General features: G+C 40.0%; 1 protein-coding gene across 1 annotated transcript in view; it reads right to left on the minus strand.

Moving 5' to 3' along the window:
• Positions 1 to 5,990: 5,990 nt before the first annotated feature.
• The window catches only part of elp2 (elongator acetyltransferase complex subunit 2), a 35,731-nt gene continuing 18,200 nt past the window's right edge, over positions 5,991 to 23,521 (minus strand). Inside the window, 11 exon segments of the mRNA XM_085148084.1 lie at positions 5,991 to 6,763; positions 7,670 to 7,783; positions 8,197 to 8,336; positions 8,446 to 8,567; positions 13,734 to 13,926; positions 17,657 to 17,729; positions 18,667 to 18,724; positions 21,415 to 21,510; positions 21,657 to 21,726; positions 21,933 to 21,949; positions 21,952 to 22,123. Of these exon segments, the coding sequence (XP_085004210.1) occupies positions 6,568 to 6,763; positions 7,670 to 7,783; positions 8,197 to 8,336; positions 8,446 to 8,567; positions 13,734 to 13,926; positions 17,657 to 17,729; positions 18,667 to 18,724; positions 21,415 to 21,510; positions 21,657 to 21,726; positions 21,933 to 21,949; positions 21,952 to 22,123 (1,251 nt within the window). The 3' untranslated portion in view covers positions 5,991 to 6,567.

Consider the following 23,521-nt stretch of genomic DNA (forward strand, 5'->3'; position numbering starts at 1 on the left):
ATAAAGACATGCTGTGGAAGAGAGACAGAGATTAATAACAGATACGATTCAATACAGAGAGGTCTGTTAATACATAGTGAGTGAGAAAGGTGACTGGAAAGGAAAAACTCAATGCATCATGGGAATCCCCCGGCAGCCTACATCTATTGCAGCATAACTAAGGGAGGATTCAGGGTCACCTGGTCCAGCCCTAACTATATGCTTTAGCAAAAAGGAAGGTTTTAAGCCTAATCTTAAAAGTAGAGATAGTGTCTGTCTCCTGAATCCAAACTGGAAGCTGGTTCCACAGAAGAGGGGCCTGAAAACTGAAGGCTCTCCCTCCCATTCTACTTTTAAATACTCTAGGAACAACAAGTAGGCCTGCAGAGCAAGAGCGAAGTGCTCTAATAGGGTGATATGGTACTACAAGGTCATTAAGATAAGATGGGGCCTGATTATTTAAGACCTTGTATGTGAGGAGCAGGATTTTGAATTCAATTCTGGATTTAACAGGAAGCCAATGAAGGGAAGCCAAAACAGGAGAAATATGCTCTCTCTTTCTAGTCCCTGTCAGTACTCTTGCTGCAGCATTTTGGATTAACTGAAGGCGTTTCAGTGAGTTTTTTGGACATCCTGATAATAATGAATTGCAGTAGTCTAGCCTGGAAGTAATAAATGCATGAACTAGTTTTTCAGCGTCACTCTGAGACAGGATATTTCTAATTTTAGAGATGTTGCACAAATGGAAGAACGCAGTCTTACATATTTGTTTAATATGTGCGTTGAAGGACATATCCTGGTCAAAAAGGACTCCAAGGTTCCTCACAGTGTTACTGGAGGCCAAGGTAATGCCATCCAGAGTAAGAATCTGGTTAGATACCATATTTCTAAGCTTTTCAGCGCCGAGTACAATGACCTCAGTTTTATCTGAGTTAAGAAGCAGAAAGTTAGTGGCCATCCAAGTCTTTATGTCTTTAAGACATTCCTGCAGTTTAACTAATTGGTGTGTGTTATCTGGCTTCATGGACAGATAGAGCTGGGTGTCATCTGCATAGCAGTGAAAATGTATGCTATGTCTTCTAATGATGCTGCCTAGGGGAAGCATGTATAATGTAAACAGAATTGGTCCTAGCACCGAACCCTGTGGAACTCCATAATTAACCTCAGTGTGTGAAGAGGACTCTCCATTTACATGCACAAATTGGAGTCTATTAGATATGATACAAACCACTGCAGTGCAATACCTGTAATACCTACAGCATGTTCTAATCGCTCTAATAGAATATTATGGTCAACAGTATCGAATGCTGCACTAAGGTCAAGAAGGACAAGCACAGAGATGAGTCCACTGTCAGAGGCCATAAGAAGATCATTTGTAACCTTCAATAAAGCTGTTTCTGTGCTGTGATGAACTCTGAAACCTGACTGAAACTCTTCAAATAAACCATTCCTCTGCAGATGATCTGTTAGCTGTTTGACAACTACTCTTTCAAGGATTTTTGATATGAAAGGAAGGTTGGAGATTGGCCTATAATTAGCTAAGACTGCTGGGTCTAGAGATGGCTTTTTGAGTAAAGGTTTAACTGCAGCCACCTTGAAGGCCTGTGGTACATAGCCGATTATTAGAGATAGGTTGATCATATATAAGATCGAAGAATTAATCAATGGCAGGACTTCTTTGAGCAGTTTTGTAGGAATGGGGTCTGAAAGACACGTTGATGGTTTGGAGGAAGTAATTATTGAAGTTAACTCAGAAAGATCGATTGGAAAAAAAGAGTCTAACTTAACATCAATGGTACTAAGAGTAGCTGTAGATAATATTACATCTGTGGGATGATTATTGGTAATTTTTTCTCTAATGATAAAAATTTTATTTGTGAAGAAGTTCATGAAGTCATCACTAGTTAACGTTAAAGGGATGGTTGGCTCAAAAGAGCTCTGACTTTTTGTCAGCCTGGCTACAGTGCTGAAGAGAAACCTGGGGTTGTTCTTATTTTCTTCAATCAGTGATGAGTAGTAAGCTGTTCTGGCTTTGCGGAGGGCTTTCTTATAAAGCAACAAACTATTTCTCCAGGCTAAATGATGATCCTCTAAATTTGTGACACGCCATTTCCTCTCCAGATTACGAGTCATCTGCTTTAGGGTACGTGTTTGAGAATTATACCACGGGGTCAGGTACTTCTGATTAGAGACCTTAGTTTTCACTGGAGCTACAGTATCCAGAGTCGTACGTAGTGAGGAGGTGAAATTATTAACAAGATAATCGACCTCTGTTGGGGTAGCGTTCAGATAGCTGCTCTGCTCTGTGTTGGTACAGGGCATTGACGATGATAACAGTGGCTGGATTATATTCTTAAACTTAGTTACAGCGCTTTCAGAAAGACATCTACTTTGATAAAGTCCACTCTCCACTGCTGCGTAATCAATTATTGTAAATGTAAATGTTATCAAGAAATGATCAGACAGGAGAGGGTTTTCAGGAAACACTGTTAAATGTTCAGTTTCTATGCCATATGTTAAAACAAGATCTAGAGTGTGATTAAAGTGGTGGGTGGGTTCTTTTACATTTTGAGAGAAACCAATTGAGTCTAACAACAGATTAAATGCCATGTTGAGGCTGTCATTTTTAGCATCTACATGGATGTTAAAATCACCCACAATAATTATTTTATCTGAGCTCAGAACTAAATTAGATATAAAGTCTGAGAAATCAGACAGAAACTCTGTGTAAGGCCCAGGTGGACGATAGATGATAACAAGTAAGACTGGTTTCTGAGTTTCACAGCTGGGGTGGACAATGTTAAGCATCAGGCTTTCAAATGAATTAAAAGTCTGTCTTGGTCTTTCATTAATTAATAGACTGGTGTGAAAAATTGCTGCCACACCGCCCCCTCGACCTGTGCTTCGAGATTTCTGGTAGTTAGAATGACTCGGGGGTGTTGATTCATTTAAACTAACATAATCATCCTGCTGCAACCAGGTTTCTGTAAGGCAGAGTAAATCAATTTGTTGATCAATTATTAAGTCATGTACTAACAGAGACTTGGAGGAGAGAGACCTAATATTTAATAATCCACATTTCACTGTTTTACTCTTTGGTTCAGATGTGGATACTGTATTGTTCTTTCTTTGTGATTGTTTAAGTTGTTTGTTGCTGGTTTTTAGTTTGTTTTTTGTCTTTTTGGAAGCAGACACAGTCTCTATGGAGATGGGTTTTTGGGGGGGTAGCAGGAGGAGAGAAGCTGCAGAGAGGCGTGTAAGACTGCAACTCTGCTTCCTGGTCCCAACTCTGGATAGTCATGTTTTGAGGGGTTTAATAAATTTGTCGATATTTCTAGAAATGAGAGCTGCTCCATCCAAAGTGGGATGGATGCCATCTCTCCTAACAAGACCAGGTTTCCTCCAGAAGGTTTGCCAATTATCTATGAAGCCCACATCGTTTCTGGGACACCACTCAGACAGCCAGCAGTTTAAGGAGAACATGCGGCTAAACATGTCACTCCTGGTCTGATTGGGGAGGGGACCAGAGAAAACTACAGAGTCCGACATTGTTTTGGCAAAGTTACACACCGATTCAATATTGATTTTAGTGACCTCCGATTGGCGTAACCGGGTGTCATTACTGCCGACGTGAATTATGATTTTATTGAATTTACGTTTACCCTTAGCCAGCAGTTTTAAATTTCCTTCAATGTCGCCTGCTCTGGCCCCTGGAAGACAATTGACTATGGTTGCCGGTGTCTCTAGCTTCACATGTCTGAGAACAGAATCACCAATTACCAGAGTTTGACCCCCGGCGGGTGTGTCACCGAGTGGGGAAAAACGGTTAGACACATGAACGGGTTGGTGGTGTACCTGGGGCTTCTGTTTAGGACTACGCTTCCTCCTCACCGTTACCCAGCCTTTCCCCAGCTGCTTGGGGTCTGCCGGGGAACAGCTTTTAATCTGTCTATATTATATTAGGGCAATCCACCTCAGATGAGTGATCAAGGACACGCTGGAGAAAACGTGCGCATATATGCCTCATGCTAGGCAGAACATTTAAGCCATAATAGCTCTTACAACAAATGTGTTCTTGAAAATCCTTAACAAGATAATCTCTCATATTTAAATGGAAACATAGTGATAATGATTTAATTATTACATTATGTTATATATGATGTGGAAAATCTCTCGAGAAACGGCCGCCTTGTCCCAAAACCTCATTTTACTTTTGAAAAACAGCCATTTCCTGGAGGAGCAGTGGGTAGCCTGGGTTGACTGATGCCTCTGCATTTACCAGGATATGTGATTAGAGGGAGAGTTATGGCCAGTAGTTACAGTCTCCTGCAGATACATTTATGGCTAATATATAATGACGGCACACCCGGATGAGCTCACAGTAAATCCGTGACATGGAATTCTCCTGTCCTTGAGAATTCAGTTTTGATCCTCAAAAGCAGATGTAGCCTAAATCAAAATCTGGGTTCAAAACTAGCCCTGTTTAGATTTATCCATCCTTTTTTACCAGCATATTAGCAGGTCATTTTTTTATTTCATGAGGTGCAAAACTGTTCTAATAAAAGAAGGTTGTGAAAAAAGCTCCATTAAACCTACAGTATTGTCCGTGACTACCATACAATACGATGTTTTCAACAAAAAAAAAAGGGTGAGAAAAGAAAAAATAAAGATAAAAACTAGTTTGGTGAACACAGTGGGGAGTTTTTCTACTAGAGAGCAGGATTTTACTCTCAGAGGTTTGTGGAAAACCAAAAACAGATACAAGTCAGAAATGTCCAGCCTATTACACCACCGACCAGAATCCAGGTGTACAGTGGAGGTAACAGTTATCGCTGAATTTGTAAGTTTACTCACAAAGAAACTAACAGTCTCAAAGGTTTACGATAGCTGAATATCAATGGAGAGAGACAGAAACTGATCGCCTACAACCTAGCAGGAATTCTGACTCTCACAGATTGGCCAGCAAGAAACTTGATGAGAAGGTGACAACTGTTGGTGAGATTATTCAGAAACGGAAGAAATATAAAATGACCTTCAGTCGCTCTCAGTCTGGCGAGCCCATAAGGCAAAATCTCGCCTCATGGGCTGAGGATGATCATGAAAGGTGGTGGTGGTGGAACAACCCAAAACTACATGGGAAGAGCATCGGCGTAACTTTGTGCTGAACTTTTTTTTTTTTTGGGGGGGGGGCTTATATTGGTTGGGTCTGATTATTGGCGGAGTCATAACCCCCCCTAACCCCCATGGAAATTACACCCCTGGTGAAGAGCTTGATAATGATTTGAAGGCACTTGGGACCACAGAGACCAAGAACACCACTGGTAATACACTACACCATAATGTACTGAAATCTTGCAGTGCCCGCAAGGTTCCCCTGCAGAAGACAGCACATAGTGCTTGTAATGTGTTTTTTGTTGTTGTTCATTTTGTTGCAAATTAGCAAACTTACAAATACAGCAGGAGATCAAATAACTATTTCACCCACTGTGCTTGATGTTGATGACGTGGCTGTAGCTCAGGAGGTACGAGGTCACATACTAATCAGAAGGTTGTTGGTTCGATCCCTGGCTGCTCTAGTATGCATGCCGAAAATCCTTGAGCAACATACTAACCCTAAGTTGCTCTCTAATGCATGAATCCATCAAATGTTAGAAAGCACTTACGTAAGGAAAAAAAAAAAAAAAAAAAAAAACAGACAAAAGTGCCCGTGTGAATGGATGAAAGAGACAAGTTGCATAAAGCGCTTTGAGTGCTCAGCTAGAGAGGACAACCATTTACCGTGAGAATAGCCCGGCGACAGACAATCTTACCTGGTTTCATTTCACGAGAAAGAAAAAAAATAACTCCTCGAAACGTGCTAAAAACTTTAGATCATCTTTTCTAAGTCAAATTTTGGACTTCCTTTGTAAAGCACTTTACTGTAATTTTCACAGAAATATGTTGAGTGCACTGGATTACAGAATGCCTGCAAGGTAGGAGAAATCTATTAAAAAGTCAAGACACAGCAACAGTATTTGCAAAATGGTCATCTTTAATACACTCACGTTTCCACAGAGGATAAAAATGTGATCCCTAGTGTCTAGCAGTCATATATCATTGCTGCGTACTGGACTGCTTGCACACTACCTATACACATACATGAAAGACATTTAAATCAACTGATCCCAAGGCACAAACATGCAACACAAGCCCTGCCTCTGATGGCACTCAGAATTGAATTGTTCCTTCAAGAATACAGTTCGCCATGCCAACGGTTACTTAGATGACCTGTATAGAAATCCTGCTGAGTCTTCTTCTTTGAATCTAAAACACTTTGAAGTGTCTAAGCAAAATACCGCCCAAAGGTCATGGTGTTTTTAACCATCTTGCTTCCACCCATCAAATCCGTTCAGCTGTGTGCAGACAGACTGCAGGGCATGTGTGCTGTGGGTTTGTCCTGTGACTGACCCATAACTTAACTGGCTGTCACAGGGACTGCATGGCATGCCAGCAAGCAGCTGTGGCCTCGGTGCCTCAGTTAGGTCTGTGGCCCTCAGTCAAAGTGTCTCTCTGGGTGTGAGAGACATAATAGTGTCAGTGTTGGTGGTGCTAAAGAGCCTGTTTGTTGATGTTGAAGATTTTGACAGAGTGGTCGGCACTGGCGCTGGCGAGCTGGACCCAGGAGCTCTCCTCCTCGATTTCACTCTCTCCATCACCCTGTCCATCCTTCTTGCCATTCCCCCGACCTGCTCGGCCAGTCTTGGGCCTCCAGCGGAGCCGTTTTACTGCCAGAGTGTGGCTTTGTCTGTGAGAGGATATGTGATGAAAGGAGACAACAGAATACTTGTCTGGATGACAAAACAAGCTTTCAGACAAAATCTACACAACTGACATCATATCTATTTTACACCAAACCGTAATTTTTCTGTCAAACACACAACACAAAAACCTTGTTTGGTATATTTTGCTACAACTGGGTTTGACCATCTTTTCCCTTCACAACTACCTTAATTGTTCTTGGCAAAGATTCAGCAAGGTGTTTAAACAATCCTCAGGGGTCATGTGAGTAATGTGGTCTCATTCTCATGTTTAAGAAACCAGTTTAAGATGATTTGAACTTTGTGACATGGTGTGTTATCCTGCTGGAAGCAGCCATCAGAAAATGGGTACACTGTGGTCATAAAGTGATGGACTTGGTCTGCAACAATAGGCAGTTAAGTAGAAACAATGCTCAGTGGTTCCAGGGGTCGTAAAGGTGGCAAGAAAGTACCTTTGATTTGTATTTATATTATTATAATACATATTAAAGTTCTTTTGTTATATGTTGTTCATTTTTACCTGCAGTAACCAATGAATTTTCCAACTTATATATCATCTTAAAATATGAAAAAAAGGCTTATCTGAGGTGTGACTTCCTGATACAAAGACTGCGCAACTGTGCATCTTGATCTTTACAGACTATAGTGGCACAGACCAGTGTTAGATAAAACATCGACAGAACCCAAATTAAGGTACCGGTTGATGCCATCTGCATCTCCTCTTCAAAGGAAGCAGACATAATCTCCATCACGCTTATCTAATTTTTTATTATTATTATTATTTAAATGGTAAATAACAGAAAGCTTCTGCTTCTCAACAGCAATCAGAGTGAAGACCCACAACTGACACTGTGATGAACCTCAGATCGACTGCATGTGTGCTGTAAGGATACGAGGTGTCCGTTTCTCCGCAGCAGCTCCAGTCGTCTCCTCCAGCAGGCTCGCTGCCAGGGCTCCACCTGTACAGCCGGATCCTGCCACACTCCAGGCCAACTGCAAGCAGGTAGCTGCGGAAAGCAGGAAGGAAACACAACAAAATCGAACTTCAGAGCAGACCTCGTTTTCCTTTGCTCTGACCTAGATGTCTTGAACCAGTACTGTCACTCTTCGCTACAAGAGTTAGACACTTTTACCACATTTAATTCCATTTCAGCACAGTATGAGTAAACCTCCGGGGTTTTTAGATGAGAACATGAAGCAGTTTAGTGTCAGCCACAGTCATGTCATGTGTTTAAATTAATTGGATATAATGTTTCTTTATGTGAGGTTAACAGCTTCTAAACCAATTAAACAATCAGTTAACTGATGAGCAGTTTAAGGGAGAAGAAAATAGTTCAAAACTGCAGCTTCAAATTATTGAAGCAAACTTCCAAAGTACTGAAGTTGATATGACGGTAGTTGGGTGTCATGTAACACAAACCTGTCACTAGAGCAGAGTACAGAGCAGAACGCTATAGCAGTAGCAGAATCGCCCACATCTAAGATGGAAGAGCACGGTTTAATCTCAGGAGGCAGCCCAGGGTCTCCAGAGTCCAAACTACATGGACCCCATACTATCACCTGGACAAACACACACACACACACACACATTTTGTTTAGAAAAAACTCAAGAGTGCAACCAGGTGGTATTATTGTCAACGCATAACGTGACGCAACATTTAAAAATTACCTTCTTGTCTCGACTTGATGTTACAAAGAATTTGCCGTCAGGGCTCCAGTCACATGACCAGATGATTCGGCTGTGTATGGCTGTGTCCTTCTCTGTGTGCGCATACAGCGAGAACAGGGGCTCTATATGGAAACGGGAACAAAGAGCAACAAACAACTGCATTCAAACAATGGTAAGAGTGCCGGCACTACATGTATTGTGTCACATTTCATCTCCACAACAACACTTTTCCAACAGAGGATGAGCTTGTAGCAAAACTTTGTGTTATGATTACTGCAGCATGACATCAGCACGTTTAGATCCCAGCCTCACAGCTCAGTAGCAACAAAGACTCTCCCGAGCGACAAATAAACAACCGAACAAGACAGAGAACCTCATTCCAGCCCTCCATTTCAGTCAGTTTTGGTTTATGACCTGCTGCTGTTTATTTCCCTAGCCTAAGTCATTTCAGCCTCCAGATTGGTTTCCCTAGAGAGCTTGTTTGTATGCTGCTGGCAGCTGCCTGCCTGCATGTCTGCAGTAGTCCTGCTCTCCACTGGCTCTCTCTCACACACACACACACATAGCATGAATATTGTAAAACATCAGCACTGCCACAAAAGTCTGAGTTAACCAAAGTGTTGAGGTTTGTGTTCAAAGGATTCTCCTTCTCCCTCCTTCACAATCTTTCATTAACACGACTGGCTGTTGAGCTATATCACATCACACACAGATGGGGACTGGAGACACAGACTATAGAGAAAGTGTCCATTTTGATAAAACACACAAAACATATCAAGAAGACTAAAAGGTAGAACATATAAATGCCCACTCAGGTTTAAAAAGAAACAAAAAAAAAAAAAAACAGGAGGAGCAGAGGAGAGAGAAGGTGACAATGTCTCCAAGGCCAAGACAAAATAGGGCGGTGGAGGGAAATGCTCAGGCAAAACAGGTAGGGGCCAGAAGATGTGTGAATAGAATAGAGGTAGTCATTTGTTTGATCAGCTCTGGCTTCATTTAACCTTCCCTAGTCTGAAGGTAGGAGACTGTGCGTGTCCTCGTGCATGCTCCTCACAATCACCTTGAGTGATTCAGCAGTCAACCAGAACAGACGGGGAGCCCCCCGCCCCTGGAAAAAGCAAAAAAACAAAAAAAAACCTGTAATCCCTTGCCATTTCTCTTAAGAGAAACCAAAGACCAACACACACACACGCGCACACACAAGCCCATTCAGCTATCTTAGTGAGGACCTTCATTGACATAATGGTTTCCCTAACCCTAACCCTAAACCTAACCATAACCTAATTGTAACCCTGACACTAAAACCACATTTTGAGCCTCAAAAAGGCCTTCAAACCTGTGAAGACCGGTTAGTGTGTCCTCACAAGTGACTGTTGGTTCTCACAACTATAGTAGAATGCAGATTTCGGTCCTCACAAAGATAGCTAGACAGAAACACACACACACACACCACCCTGCCTCTGCGTAGCCCACCATTCAGGCGAACAGAGGAGTGCGGGACGCCTCTGTCAGTGCCCATTAACACCATCCGGAGAAGCCAGTAGAAACATAAGATGCTTTACCAGGTGCAGGAGGAGGTAATCCTTAGGGCTTAAACGTCGTTTTCTGTTCACCTTAAATGCAGGATTGAGTTATTTGTCGAGTCTGTGTGCTGAGGTTCTCTCATATAAACATCCTCTCCAAGAACACACTCCTGTTGACAACAGCAACAGCTCTACACAGAAAGGCCAACAGAAATCCAATATCTGAGCTAGTTTTTTCTTTTTCTTTTAAATAAAATGTTTGATTGTTTTCAAATGTATTGTTTCTCAAGGTTTATTGATTATCTGATTATCTATTCACAATGTTTCAGATGTTTGAGAATTAGATTTGGGAGATGTTTTCTACCTACTTAGAGTGAAAGTATAAAATTAAGAGCACCTCTCACAGTATCACACCTTTAGTAAACACATATATATAGAGGAGGTGTGGGAAGCCAGATCGGGCGCCCCCCTTCTGGCTCTCCTCTCTCCCATCTCGTCCCTTTTGTCTCACTTCTCCCTATCACCTTTTCTATCCCTTTGAACAAGTGAGGCTCCATAAATGCTAAAGAGGTAAGTATTATTTCTATGTTGCAGTGAATAGATAAGAGCAAATAAAGTGTAGAAAACTAAACAGAAGAAAGAACAAGAGAAATAACAATTTAACATAAACCAGTGACACACTCCGGGGCCTGATCAACCCTGGCAGGGTCTCCTTGGATGAGGGAGTCTAATGATAATGGCCAAAACACCCGATGAATCCAAGGTCCACTACTGACGATGTGTCCCAAATCTTAATACGATAACCTAGATCAGATCTCTACTTACTTCTGAATTCAGAAGTATTATGAGGACATGGTCGGTAGTAACAATGGTCATAAAAAGTATAAAAACATGTCAATACCTCGGTATGTCAGAGCACTGACTGTATTGCTGATGGTGACAGGAAGGCTCTAACATTTGGAGGATGTGGTCAACCAGTAAGACCACGCCCCCATGATCATAACCTATCAGTTGATTATCATCATCTAAGAGGATACAAGTCGTATGGAAAATCTGTAGCAAAGTGATATCACTTCATACATGAAACATGTATCAACACCAAAAATCTCATGCTAATGACTTTGCCACATTAACATTGCTCGGTACACTAGGAGCGAGAACTTGTAATTGTAAGTAGTGTGCATGAAGTATATGCTGTGAAAATGGAGAAATGTTTACAAAACAACCAATGTGACTTTTATCCACCAATGTCTTCAAATTCAACTATGATTTATGGTTGAAAATTCAGAAAAAGTTTTATAACTTATGTTAAACCTATGTTTTTGACAAGTGAGATGTGTAATGTCATAATATAGAAAGAACCCTATAAAGATTTTAAATATGTTACATTTGAACTCTGACCCCTTCTTCAAGGCCAATAGAGTCATCTAAAGGTCAAAGTGATAACACTATATAGTTATTTAAAACAACCTTTCTTTCTATCATTGTTTATATTTAAAGCATACAGGCTTAATCCCTGGCCTCTTCTTCAAGGTCAAATAAGGTCATAAAATGTCTCACTTTTACATTTTACATCTGTCTTTCTTTCAAGTTGACTCCAAAATGCATTATATGTTTCAAGAAAGTATTGTTAAGAGAAAGTAAATAAGCTGCCTAGTTAGTTAGAAATATATTGTGGTACATTTCTAGATACTAGATAGTAGATGTAGTAGACGAATATAGTAAGCTCAATTTATTTATGTCCAGTTATTTACAAATCATTGCCTATTATCCATTACCTACTCCTTCATGATGTTCGTACAATTAGAGTGAGTATCTGTCATGCTACCTTTATCTGATTTTAATTCCACTTCAAAGTTTTTAAAGTATGTCTAAAAAGAGCAAAGAAAACAAAATGAATATAAAGAAAACACAACAATGTTGCCTTAAAAGTAAATGCTGCCCAGAAAGCGAGCTGCCTTAGCCGAGGTTTGTACTCTGTGACTGCCGGGTGAGCAGACAGATGATGATGCTTCAGCTGGATGAGCTAAAAACTCTGTAATGTCGGGATTACAGCTTCATACCACTTCAGGCAGAGCTCCTTTTTATCATCGGTGAATATTTATCACCCTTTATCACTCTGGTCGTGTGTCTGGAGACTCTGACTGAAAAAATCTGGGACCAAACAGATACCTTATGCCAGATGTGACTGGTTAGAATCTAAGTTGTACTGATTATGTAATAAAAATGAAATCAACAAATTTATTTATTTAATAGATCATAAAAAGGCAAAAAAAACATTTAAAAAAAAACAAGCAAAGTGAGACTGTTTTATTTGTTGGTTGTTCCACGGCATCGTTTAAGATTTGAGTCCAGAGACGATTTCTCACTCAGAAAGCTCTCACCCATGTGAATCCTGACAGTGTTGACCTTAGAGAGACAAATCTATTTCTCTGACCTCATGTCAAAACCACTGAGTTAAGTCACAAAGGAGGGTAAAGGTCAAAAGACATTGACAAAATGACTGAGAGAGCACTAAAACTGAGACTTTTCAGCTGATATTTGCTGGGTTAAATTGGGCCGATTTTATCCGTAGCTGACCCCAGCATGACTACTCTTCAAGGTAACTGGGGGATATTTAACCTCATTATCTCCACTTTCAGCAGTGTATACATTCTTAAATTTGCTCTAATAGTTTAATAGTTAATAGTTTTCAGTGAGTCACATTAGACATGTTTTGCCAACCATCACATTTTTAGTGCAAGACACCAGCTCTCAAAGTGCGTAAACAAATCTCACACCCTACCGCAAGGAAGCATCGAAGTATCCTCTTTATGGGTTAAACTGGCTTTTTGCACACAGCACACAATCTGAAGATCACACTTTTTAAACATTTTAGCACCTACACTGACCCACAAACACCACTGGAAGTGGGAAAGACAGTTTTTGTGGCTTTAGCTGAAGTTGGCAAACACACAGAGGCCTCTTTATATTCACAAACCGTTCATGTACATTCAGTGTTTTCTCATTTACTTCTCTCTACAATTTCACAGATCAGAGCCCCACAGAGCGCTACCCCCAATATCACAAATCCCAGTTTAACACGAAACTATAAATATCATTGTGGTTTGTCTGCAAAGGCTACTGCATCATGCTTTATGTCTGTATTTATTCAAAGTGTTACTTCAGAATTTTCTTTTCAAGCTTCATCCTAGAGAGCATAGATTTGATGAGATCTCTGCAATCCACCGCAGAGGATTTGATGTATTCTGCATGGTAATTACCCATTTGAAAGCCTGTTTCAAATCATTGCTCTACCTACAAATGTGGAATTATAAGCCTTGAAGGAGGGAAGTAAGCACTAATCGTTCATTTTGGTCAGTCTGGTCAGTTTCACATCTTTCCTATATTAAATCCATTTTGGACTAGATTCATTCAGTGCATCACTTGTTTGGCTCTTCATAGTATTAATGAGGGGAGTCCTTCCAATGAGGCCAGCTTGACTCGAAATTCAATTTGGATCTGCTCTGTGGGTTTACCTTATTTTAATTATTTGGAATTAGGGGAGCAATTCTATGTGCCAGAAGGGCTCCGGCATTGTCGTTTTTTCTTAATATTCACTCAAGCACATTTTTTAATTAAACTGAATTTATTTACAAAGCATTATGAGGAACTAACGTCTCATCCTGAGTCACACTGCATTTGGAAATCAAATCCTGAAGACCAAACACTAATAACCCTGTAAAACAGACTTCCTTATTAGTCTGTGTTGTCCTCATTTCTCACCTGGACTTTCAGGTGTGGGGAGATTCCTTCTCCATAAAGACCAAGTGCGATCTCGGGAAACAGCCAACAGGAGCTGTGCATCAGGTGAAAAGGCCATTTGGGTAACCGTGAGGGTGTGACATGGAAGAACCTGCAGCTGACGCCATGTGGTTGTACTCCACAGCAGCACTGCTGCATGCTCAGCTTTGGATGCCTGGAAAGATAGTAAGGGGTCAGTTCATTGTCAGACATAAAACACACAATGCTTTATAAAAGCACCTGTGTTTACTTTATAAGCTACTTCTACAGTTGAAGTGTTCCACAATGAAACAAGATTATTTCACAAAAAACAAAAACTGCCACAATCAAAACAATTAGCACCCCTGATGCTAACAGTCAGTTCTGTATCATTTTCTCAAGCTCCTCCAGATTTGATGGTCTTCTGGCATGAACTTTGGTCTTCGGTTCACCTTACAGGTTTTCAATGGAATTCAAGTTGGGGCTTTTTGCAGGCCACTCAGTAACATTTCCTTTGGGTCTTATGGAGGTAGTTCTTCACCAGGAGCGACGTATGTTTTAGGTGGTTGTTGTGTTAAAAGACAAAGAGACAACCTAGACCCAGTTTTGCTGCCAACTACTTGAGGTTGTCTTTCAAAATCTTTACATATTATAGCATCCCCATAATACATCCACCTCCGTGTTTCACTGTGAGGACGGTGATCTTTGGGTTGTACACCTTTCTCTTCTTCTTTCAAACATAAACAGTGCCTCTGTGGCCAAAGAGCTCTCGTTTCCAGTACGCATAAACTTTCTGCAGGTCGTTCTTTCTTACTTTAGTCTAGATTCAAGGTGTCTCATCTGCAGAAGTTTCCTTGGTATGCAACCTCACACTTCATTCCAGTGCAGGGATCTAGTGGTTGTCTTCTTTGAGACCACAGTTCCTGACCTGGCTAAGTCATTCAATGATATCTTAGCAGTTGTTCTGGTGTCTTTAGACTCACACTTGTTTTCTTTCCAGAGTCTTTCAAACCCTTTGCTTCCTACCCTCTGCCAAATTTGTTCTGTACTGTGTGGTACTCTATGATCATACTTCTCACTCCAGATCTTAACACTTGGAAATCTTGTGATAACTTTGTATATCCATCTCCTGCTTTGTGAGCATCAACAAATCTTTTGATCAAATCTAAACTGATTGATTTTGTTTTGGGCATGATGCTTTCTCAAGTAACTGATCAAACTCTCACTGAAGTTTTTATAGTGTGTAAATTGGAAGATAACTCTCAGCTTGAACTTGATTTTTAGAAGCTTTGAGCATTACAAAGTTAAAGTACACCATTGCACAGCAGTGGTTTCTGCTTTGACTCAATAAAGAGGTCAGTTTTTCAGGGGGTCTAATAATATTGACCCTGATAATCTCATTTTTTTTCCTGAAATAATGACAAAAATAACAAAAATGATTTATGCTTTCTAAAGAAAACTTTTTTAAAAAGTGTAGAAATACTATGTTGAAAATCCCACGGTCTGTTGAAAAGAAAAGAAAAAACACTGAACATTTTTGACAAAAACCTTCAATTTCACAGGGGCTTAATAATTCTGTCTGAGTCTGACGTTTTGCACAAAATAGATCTTGAAGAGTAAAGGGATTAGATTTAATAAATACTGGATCAAAAATATACATTCACCCACATAGAAATGAATCTGGTGTTGCTGAAATTAAGAAAATATCTTAACGTAGTGCCTCTTAATGGTCTATGAAGTATCCGTGATTAACTACAGCTGGTAATTTATTTGTGCAAACATAAAAAGGGTTTCACAGCTCACACAGTAAAATGTTAACGTTCAAGGATCTCAGTGAAGATCCGAGAAAGAGGATCACAGATTTAGAATTAGTTAGTAATGTCTCTTTCTGCATAATTCAAGATGATCTGTTCAAACAGCTGCACAAGATCTGAAAACACCCTCAGTTATAAGGAAGTTGGTTTGGGTGGTCAGAAACAATCCAGACACCACAAAGGTACAGGCCTACATAAACTGGAAGCTGCTGGACATTGCTGTCTACTCTCAAGTGAGTCTTACGTGGCTATATAAGGAGAGGCTGCTGTCCAAGAAAGAAGGACCTGGCTCCAAAATGAACAACCCCAAGCTTGACTAATGCTTGTAGCTGACCACATGGACGAAGAAATAAAACCTCTGAAGGAAAGTATTATGATCAGATGAGACCAAAATTAAGTTGTTTGGCTACAAGTATTGTCAGGTCAGCCTGGGATTTTAGAAAATATTGGGACCTAGAGGAAAATAAGTCAACATACGGACTGGAAAGCAAACCAAGTATAACCAATCTGCAGTCTGATTTGCCAACCAGAGCGTTAAAAAGACCCACAAAGCAAAGAGAAGCAGCAGTCCAGAAGTTTTGAGATATACGTGCACAGAATGATGAAAATGAAAATAGTTATTAACTGTATTTAAAGCACATTTGGGTCACTTTGTCACAAACTTTGTGTACAGGATATTATGGGCTTATGGTGAAGAGCGGTTAAAAAGAACGACATAATTCAGCTTTTTCTCTGAATAATTCAGATACATTTGAGTAAATATTTTGTTAAAATAAAGTAAAAATGACACACTACTGCTTGGTGTGCGCATAATTGGGGATTGGCTTTATTTACATTTATTGTAAGAAAATAGTCAAACGAAGTGGTAAAGGTTAGTTAGATGGTTCTGTCAGATGTGTACATTTATTAGCATATAGGTTTTTATTTTTACATCTGGTTTTTGATTTGATTTGATTTGGTTTTTCATCTAAAGATCTAATGACCCGATGACTAGTGTTGAAAGACAAGCTAGACAGGTGAACTAATTGAATCTATTAAAAAGGAAATCAATTAAAATTTACATGGTTATTGAGGGGAATCTAATAAAGCCCATTTGGGTAAATGAAAAAAATCTCTTAAGCAAGGAAACTGCACAAATTTACATAACTTGACAAATAAATCTAGTGAAGTAAAGGTATCATAGTGCTGGGCAATAGAATCTGTGGGACTGGCATACGTGGATGTAGTAATTAATGCAAACTACCTCAGAAATCTTCAACATAACTTCAAACCATCAGCCTGACAGCTGAAGCTTGAACACAGTGGGTGCTTCAAAAGGTCACTGAGCCCAAACACACATTAAATGTGGTTGTGAAATAAGTAAAACAGCCAAAGTCCTGTCCTCAAACTTATTAAAAGTGTGTGGACTGTGCTTACAGCCATGTGAAAGTCAAAGTATACCTTGATGCTTCCAAAGGAATTAAGAGGGTAAGCAGCAGCCAGATGTTGCTGATCAAATGCATGCGATTAATTGATCATCAGCAGGTGTGAGTCTTGGCAGTTTGCTGGTCTGGAGCATTTGGGTATGTGTGAACACAATTCCACCAGTGGATGTCCCAAGGTCAAACCACACAATGCTCAGAGAAATTATATTTAAAACAAACAAACAAAAACACTTTAGAGTTATATCTCAGACTCTACAGACCTCAGTTGCCATGTTATATGACAGCACAATTAGACCGAGGCTGCCTCTACTCTCTAAAAAGAACAAAGCGGGTTCACACAGAAAACGATTATTTCGAGTTAGTGCTGTTAAGGTGGTTCTACAAGCTACCGAATGATGGTTGTACTTGGTTTTCACAGGACTCTGTGAAACTGTGCTTATAAGAGTATTCAAATATCAAACTGGAAATATATTAAGTGTCTTCCATGTATAATTGTGATTCTGTATGTATTGGGGGGGCAATCTTTTTATTCCTAACTGTGGGTTTTGCCCCGAAAAAGGTCAAAGAAACCATTGAAAGCCTGATATTGCCTTGGCAATCATTTGTATGATGACTGTAATTAAACTTTCGACTGCAATTGCAGTGCTGACTGTGACATGCAGTCCGGCCTGGAGCTTATCAAACTGACCTTGCATGCAGATGCCACCACTGTTCTGCTGCTGTCAGACGCAAGACAGAACATCTCAAAGCCATGTCCGTACCTGTGGACAGGGGACAATTATACAGAGGTTAACCATGAACAGCCACTCTGACTGGACAGATATATGTTACAGACAGACAGGGAAGGGATGCATGGTGAGGCAGAACAGAGGAAGAGCTCCCAGTGTGACAGTAAATTAAATATTCTTTTATTCCAGAGTGTCACTCCAACAAGCTTCCAGGCTCGAGCCGTCGCCACTTGCTGACAGGTAAATAATTAGAGTGTGAAATTAAAATACTGATCTGTGATGACTAGTCCTTCTCCTGCTGACACAGATGAACAATGATGATGCTCTAGCTAATCACTCACGGCCTAATTGCTTTTAGCTTGCCATCACCTGGTTGTTTTAAAATGCCAACAAGCTCAAACTGCAGTCTGCAACTCAGTGGAAAGAATTTCCAGCCGCTACCAGCGAGCTTTCAAACACTGCAGCAATTTGGCCACAACAGGGAGAGGATTATTTATGCCACAAAAAATAATTCAGTCACTTACTCATTTTAATGTTTCTATTCCATACTAAACGATTCAAGGGATGAAGCCAAATGAAGGTAGAAAAATGCTTTTCAACACACACACAGTGTTCGCACCTCAAATAAATGGCTGAGTCGTATGTCATGTTTATGCTGGAATGACCGGTAAATGGATTTAACATTGGCCAAAGTGTGGCAATATATTCAATCTGGAGAAGTGGCTCATGGGAAGCCGAGTAGCTGGATTCTGACTAGCTGATGAATATGCCGCTGGAGTTGTGGGTGCAGAGGTGAGGGGGTAACAAAGAAGATGTAGGGAAATCTATTATTTTCAGATAGAGTAGAAACTTTTCAATAGAAGACACAAGGAAACACTCATGTCTTTATAGACACAAATATATCAATAAGTATGTCAGCATTTCACTTACAGCAGGTAACAGAAAATACATATAAGATTTAGATACTCACAGTTTCTGGACCTCAGGCCAAAGTGTGTTCTGGAGAAGATGATCCTCTGGTGGTGGCTCTGCACACACACACACACACACACACACACACACACACACACACACACACACACACACACACACACACACACACACACAATACAAATAGCTTGCTGTTATTTTTAATGCCCTGAAATCTTAGTTGTACAAAAATAATTAACAATCAGCTGAATAAACAAGGAATGACTGTTATAATCTGAATTTAAATGTGTATCTGGAATCCACACAAATTAAAGAGCAAAGAAAGACCTTAAAGGATTATAAGGGGGTTTAGGAAAGCACTTTCAGAAACAACATCACTAGTATTTGTGGAACATAATGTACCACACTCAGTAGCTACACTGGGACACATCTACGTGTTAATAGCTGCTTTGATAGTTACAGGGATATAAACATACACGCTTCAGAGTTTAGTAGACTGAATAAGACGATTACGAGACTGTAGATTACAAACTGACTAAGCACACATCATCTAAGCTTTCAGATCCTGATCGATCCCGTTTCCAAGTCAGGGATAATTTCTGAAGGTAATCAATCAGCTTCCAGATGTGGTGTGAATAAATGAGTGGCACTCTCTCACTTTGGAAATGTTTTTTGATTCTGTTGATGTCCGATGCTGCAGGTATGTAAGAAACTCAAATACTTTTAAACTGCAGAAATCCGAATAACAAGTTGGTTATTCAGTTTGTTAACACTTCACCAGAAATTTTGTTGAGCATAAGAAAAAGAATCTGATCCTAAGATTTTACACTATTTGCAGAAAATAAAATTATAATATATTTTTTAGAAATCAAAGGAGTTCTTTGGGGGAGAGTGAGACTGGAAACAGGTGTCTCCTGCTCTTGCCAAATTTTGTTTTCTTAACTTGTGAACAGGCTGCACTTTCAGACATTAGGTAGGCACACTCAAATGCTCTCAGAAAATTGGAATTTAGACTAAAACTAAGCTTTAGTCTAAATCAACCTAGACTCAAGCTGTTTGATCTATATTGATCCTACGTCTTAGTCTATGCAAGACGATTACATTTCTAGGGAGGTAGAAGAGAAGAAGAAGAATCCTTTAACTGTCCCACAAGGGGAAATTTGGTTGTATCAGCAGCAAAAAACAAAACAAAACACACATATACAAAAAGAACAGGACACAGAACAGAAAACAAAAAACACAGTTTTTACATCATGGACAATAGTTACCAGAGCTGAGTACAGTACAGTTGTTAAGACTAGCGTACAGATAGTGTGCAAACAGGGCAGGATACTGAAAGATGTTTAAATACTTAAGAATATTTAGAATAATTAGAAAAGTGCAGATTGTGTATTGTACCTGTGCATTAAAAAGTAGACATGTAACGTCCAATAAGTCAGTGTATATACAAGCTGAGAAAAGTAATGTGCTGATGTAAACATCTATGTTTGTTGGGAGCAGTTTTGATTGTACAGTCTGACAACTGCAGGGAGGAAGGACCTGCGGAAACGCTCCTTCATGCATCGAGGATGCAGCAGTCTCTCACTGAAGGAGCTCTGGTGCACATTAGGTTAGGGTGTAGTGTTTCAGAAGGGTTTGTGGTTAGGCTGTAACTATGACATAGCACAGAAGTGTGTGACTATCCCCTTTCAAAAAGGTTTATGATACAGACTGAAAAGAAGAAACGCTAAGAACATGATAATCAGCTCAAGACAATGTCTCACATTCGCATATGTTTACATTTAATTGCATGAAATCCTGAGAAATAAAACCCATCACCCTAAAAGCAACACATTATTTTGAAATAACAACCTGTTTCTTTCTACTGTGTGTTTCTTAACATTTGCTGGTGTTCATGGGGGATTAAATGATGCCCAACTGTTTCCCTCACATCACCGGATCTGCACAACTTCAGTTTTCCTTTCTGAGGCATGTAGTTGATAGCTGCACTTTTTGCGTTTTTGCTATCGGACATGGGCTCCCCTTTTAGCCTGATTATTCATTTCTCTCCTTGCCCGCAGAACCCAATCAAACAAGTAAAAATGCATTGTTAACAGCGGTCTCCACACTTGGTTGCTCCCGACATAGCCCGGGGTCATCAATACTTAAACTTTGCAATCACATAAACCCGCTTTCTAATTAGCATTGCAGATTAAGGAGTGGCTTCAATCATGCTGATGACAGCCCTTGACACCCTCTAGCCCAGGGGTTTTAAAAGGCTGCACTACTTTCTTTTCATTTGACTCTCGTTCAATTCCCATCTGCCTGTTTCCTACAATTACCTTCTCTTTTGTTCCCCTAGTTTTCCTTTTCCTCCGTGACCGTTTTAAACCTTCTCTGTTTTTAAATGATCAGTTTTTAAACTTTTTTTCTGGTTCCTGTTTTTATTAATTTATTTTCTTGTTGCTTCTGCTCGCATTACTGGCTCCAGACCGCTCTTCTTTTTCCAAACTTTCTCCTGCTGTGATACTATCAGCCTTCAGCAGACCACCTCCCCAAGAGAAAACACAGTGGACTCTATAAATAAAGCTCTAACTAACTGCATATCATCGGCTCTTATAAGAGCAACCAGCAATAGGCATATCTCTCAAACTCTTAAATGACGAGTATGACTCAGGCTTTTAGACTCTAGAGGGAAACAGGGATGCCCTTTTGGCTTCAAAATTATTTATCAGAGAGGTTTACCACATTTTAAGTGAGACTAGGTCATCTGTAAAAATACTTGAAAGTGTAGATCATGCAGCAGTACCTGTCAGGTTGAGTGGGTGGAAGTAAGACTCCTGGTATTGGTCAGATACCCTGTTGAACTGCTCCCCCTCTTCTTTGTTTTTCGGCACAAGGTCACCTGGAAATTGAAATTATACTATTACATTATGCAAAAGCAATGAACAAACCCGCATATGAATAAGCTTTCTCAAACTACAGAGTGAAGCGAAATTGATTTTTGATGGAAATCATCAAACAAAACTGCGGTGTCATTTTTTATTTTACCCTGAAATACAGCCTTGTTGGACAGCCCGAGGGCAGGTGTGCTGGCTCCTTCTGGGAGGTCGGCAGAGTCCTGACATAGTTGAAACAAACACAGAAGGTATATTCATGTGTTAGAGACTGCAAAAGCTTTTTAAGGTGACTGAACAGTCCATTAAGTACTTTTCAGAGAATAAAGCTTTCGTAAGATTTAATTCCAAACATCTCCACCAATGGGAATAATATACCTTCAGAATAAGATCGAATATTCTTTAGATACACATTTAGCTGAACACTTACACTGGATGTTAACAGAGTTTCTTTGAAGTCCCAGATATATTAGCAAAGTTCTCCACAAAGTTACGAGGTGCTTGAAATACTCTCAGGACCTTCTCATCAGCTCCAGACACAAACTGAAACCTTCCGATCATGGCCAGACACTGCATGTCGTATCCATGGATCTGCGGCCGAGAGATTTCATGCCACGTGACCTGCAGTGATGACAGCCACAAAAACATATGCTGAACACGTGGCTCTGTTAATTTGGTCGCGTTGGGCAGTGCCTCCCTTTTCGATAGATCTCTGATGTTTGGGGATTTATTTTCTTGGCCCAAAACCCAGGCCATTGAAACGACGCCAAATACAACATTGATTCTCCGTGCAAGTGAAACATTTCCAGCTTAAGATCCAAAGTGTTCTCACAGGGGACGATGGAAGCCTCCATTGTGATAACTAGATTTCATTTGGCACCAACATCAGGTGGTATTGTGGCAATAATCCAAACTGGCATCTTGAATAATGTAGTGGAAGCAGGAAGCGTGACTACAAATGTTTCTACCCCAACTGAATGCTAAACTGGTATGTCTTACCCTGCTTCTAAAATGCTAGGTGGATAACTATATTGGCAATTTAGAAGTGTAGTCTTTTACTTTACCCCACTGCAATATTGCTTTCAGTCCCAGCTGAGTCGTCTTAGAATATATATAGTGTTGAAACTAAATGAGATATAGCCTAAAGACATTTAACAAACTGAAAGAATAATACATTAGAACCTGCATATATATCCCATAAGGGACAAGGCAAACGGCCTACGCCAAAAAAGAACAACACGCTAAGTAGCAACTGTTAGGACGAGCCAAGACGAAGCAAATCATTTGAATGGCAACGATATTCATTAAATACAAGTGCATTAAATATGGTTGATATATTAAATGATGAAAAAAAATAAATGCAGTGCGGTCACAAGTAGTCGTTTTTTAACTGAAATTCTAAATCTTAATTAAATCTGAATTTACTGTAAAGAATATGAACGTTTGATGGGGATGTTTTATATTATCAGTGTATCCCAAGCATTCATCATATAGAGCGAGCAAAGTATAATTAAACTGTGAAATATTACTGTACTGTTAATAACTGGGCACCTATTTCTTTAATCTTGCCACTGAATGAGGATACATGTAGAAATCAGAACGGTTTTATTTCATGACAATGTGAGATTTAACATGTATCCCAATCACTAGACAAAGATTACCATTTGGCAATTTTATTTAATTCTAAAGCCACACAGTCATGGTCAGCAACTCCTGTTAACATCTAATTGCTGCTACTGGATGCAATCAGCTCCAAAGAGGAGCATTCCTGTGATTACTTTGATGGCAAGCAGACCGCTGCAGTTGCCCCTTGTTAGCATGGAAGACTCTGGCTTGCGCACACTTGCCATTTTTTCTCTGAGCTGGAGTGAAACTTGAAAAAGTGTGCAGAGTACACACATTCCCCATAGCATTCCCGTATAAAGTACCATTCCCTGAAAAGTAAGACCTCCCACTGGTCTCTGGGCCTGTGTGACTGGGGCCTGAGAAGTAGTAAGTCATTAATCATGTGGTTCAACA

Source organism: Neolamprologus multifasciatus, chromosome 22, assembly GCF_963576455.1.
Source record: "Neolamprologus multifasciatus chromosome 22, fNeoMul1.2, whole genome shotgun sequence".
Lineage (NCBI taxonomy): Eukaryota > Metazoa > Chordata > Actinopteri > Cichliformes > Cichlidae > Neolamprologus > Neolamprologus multifasciatus.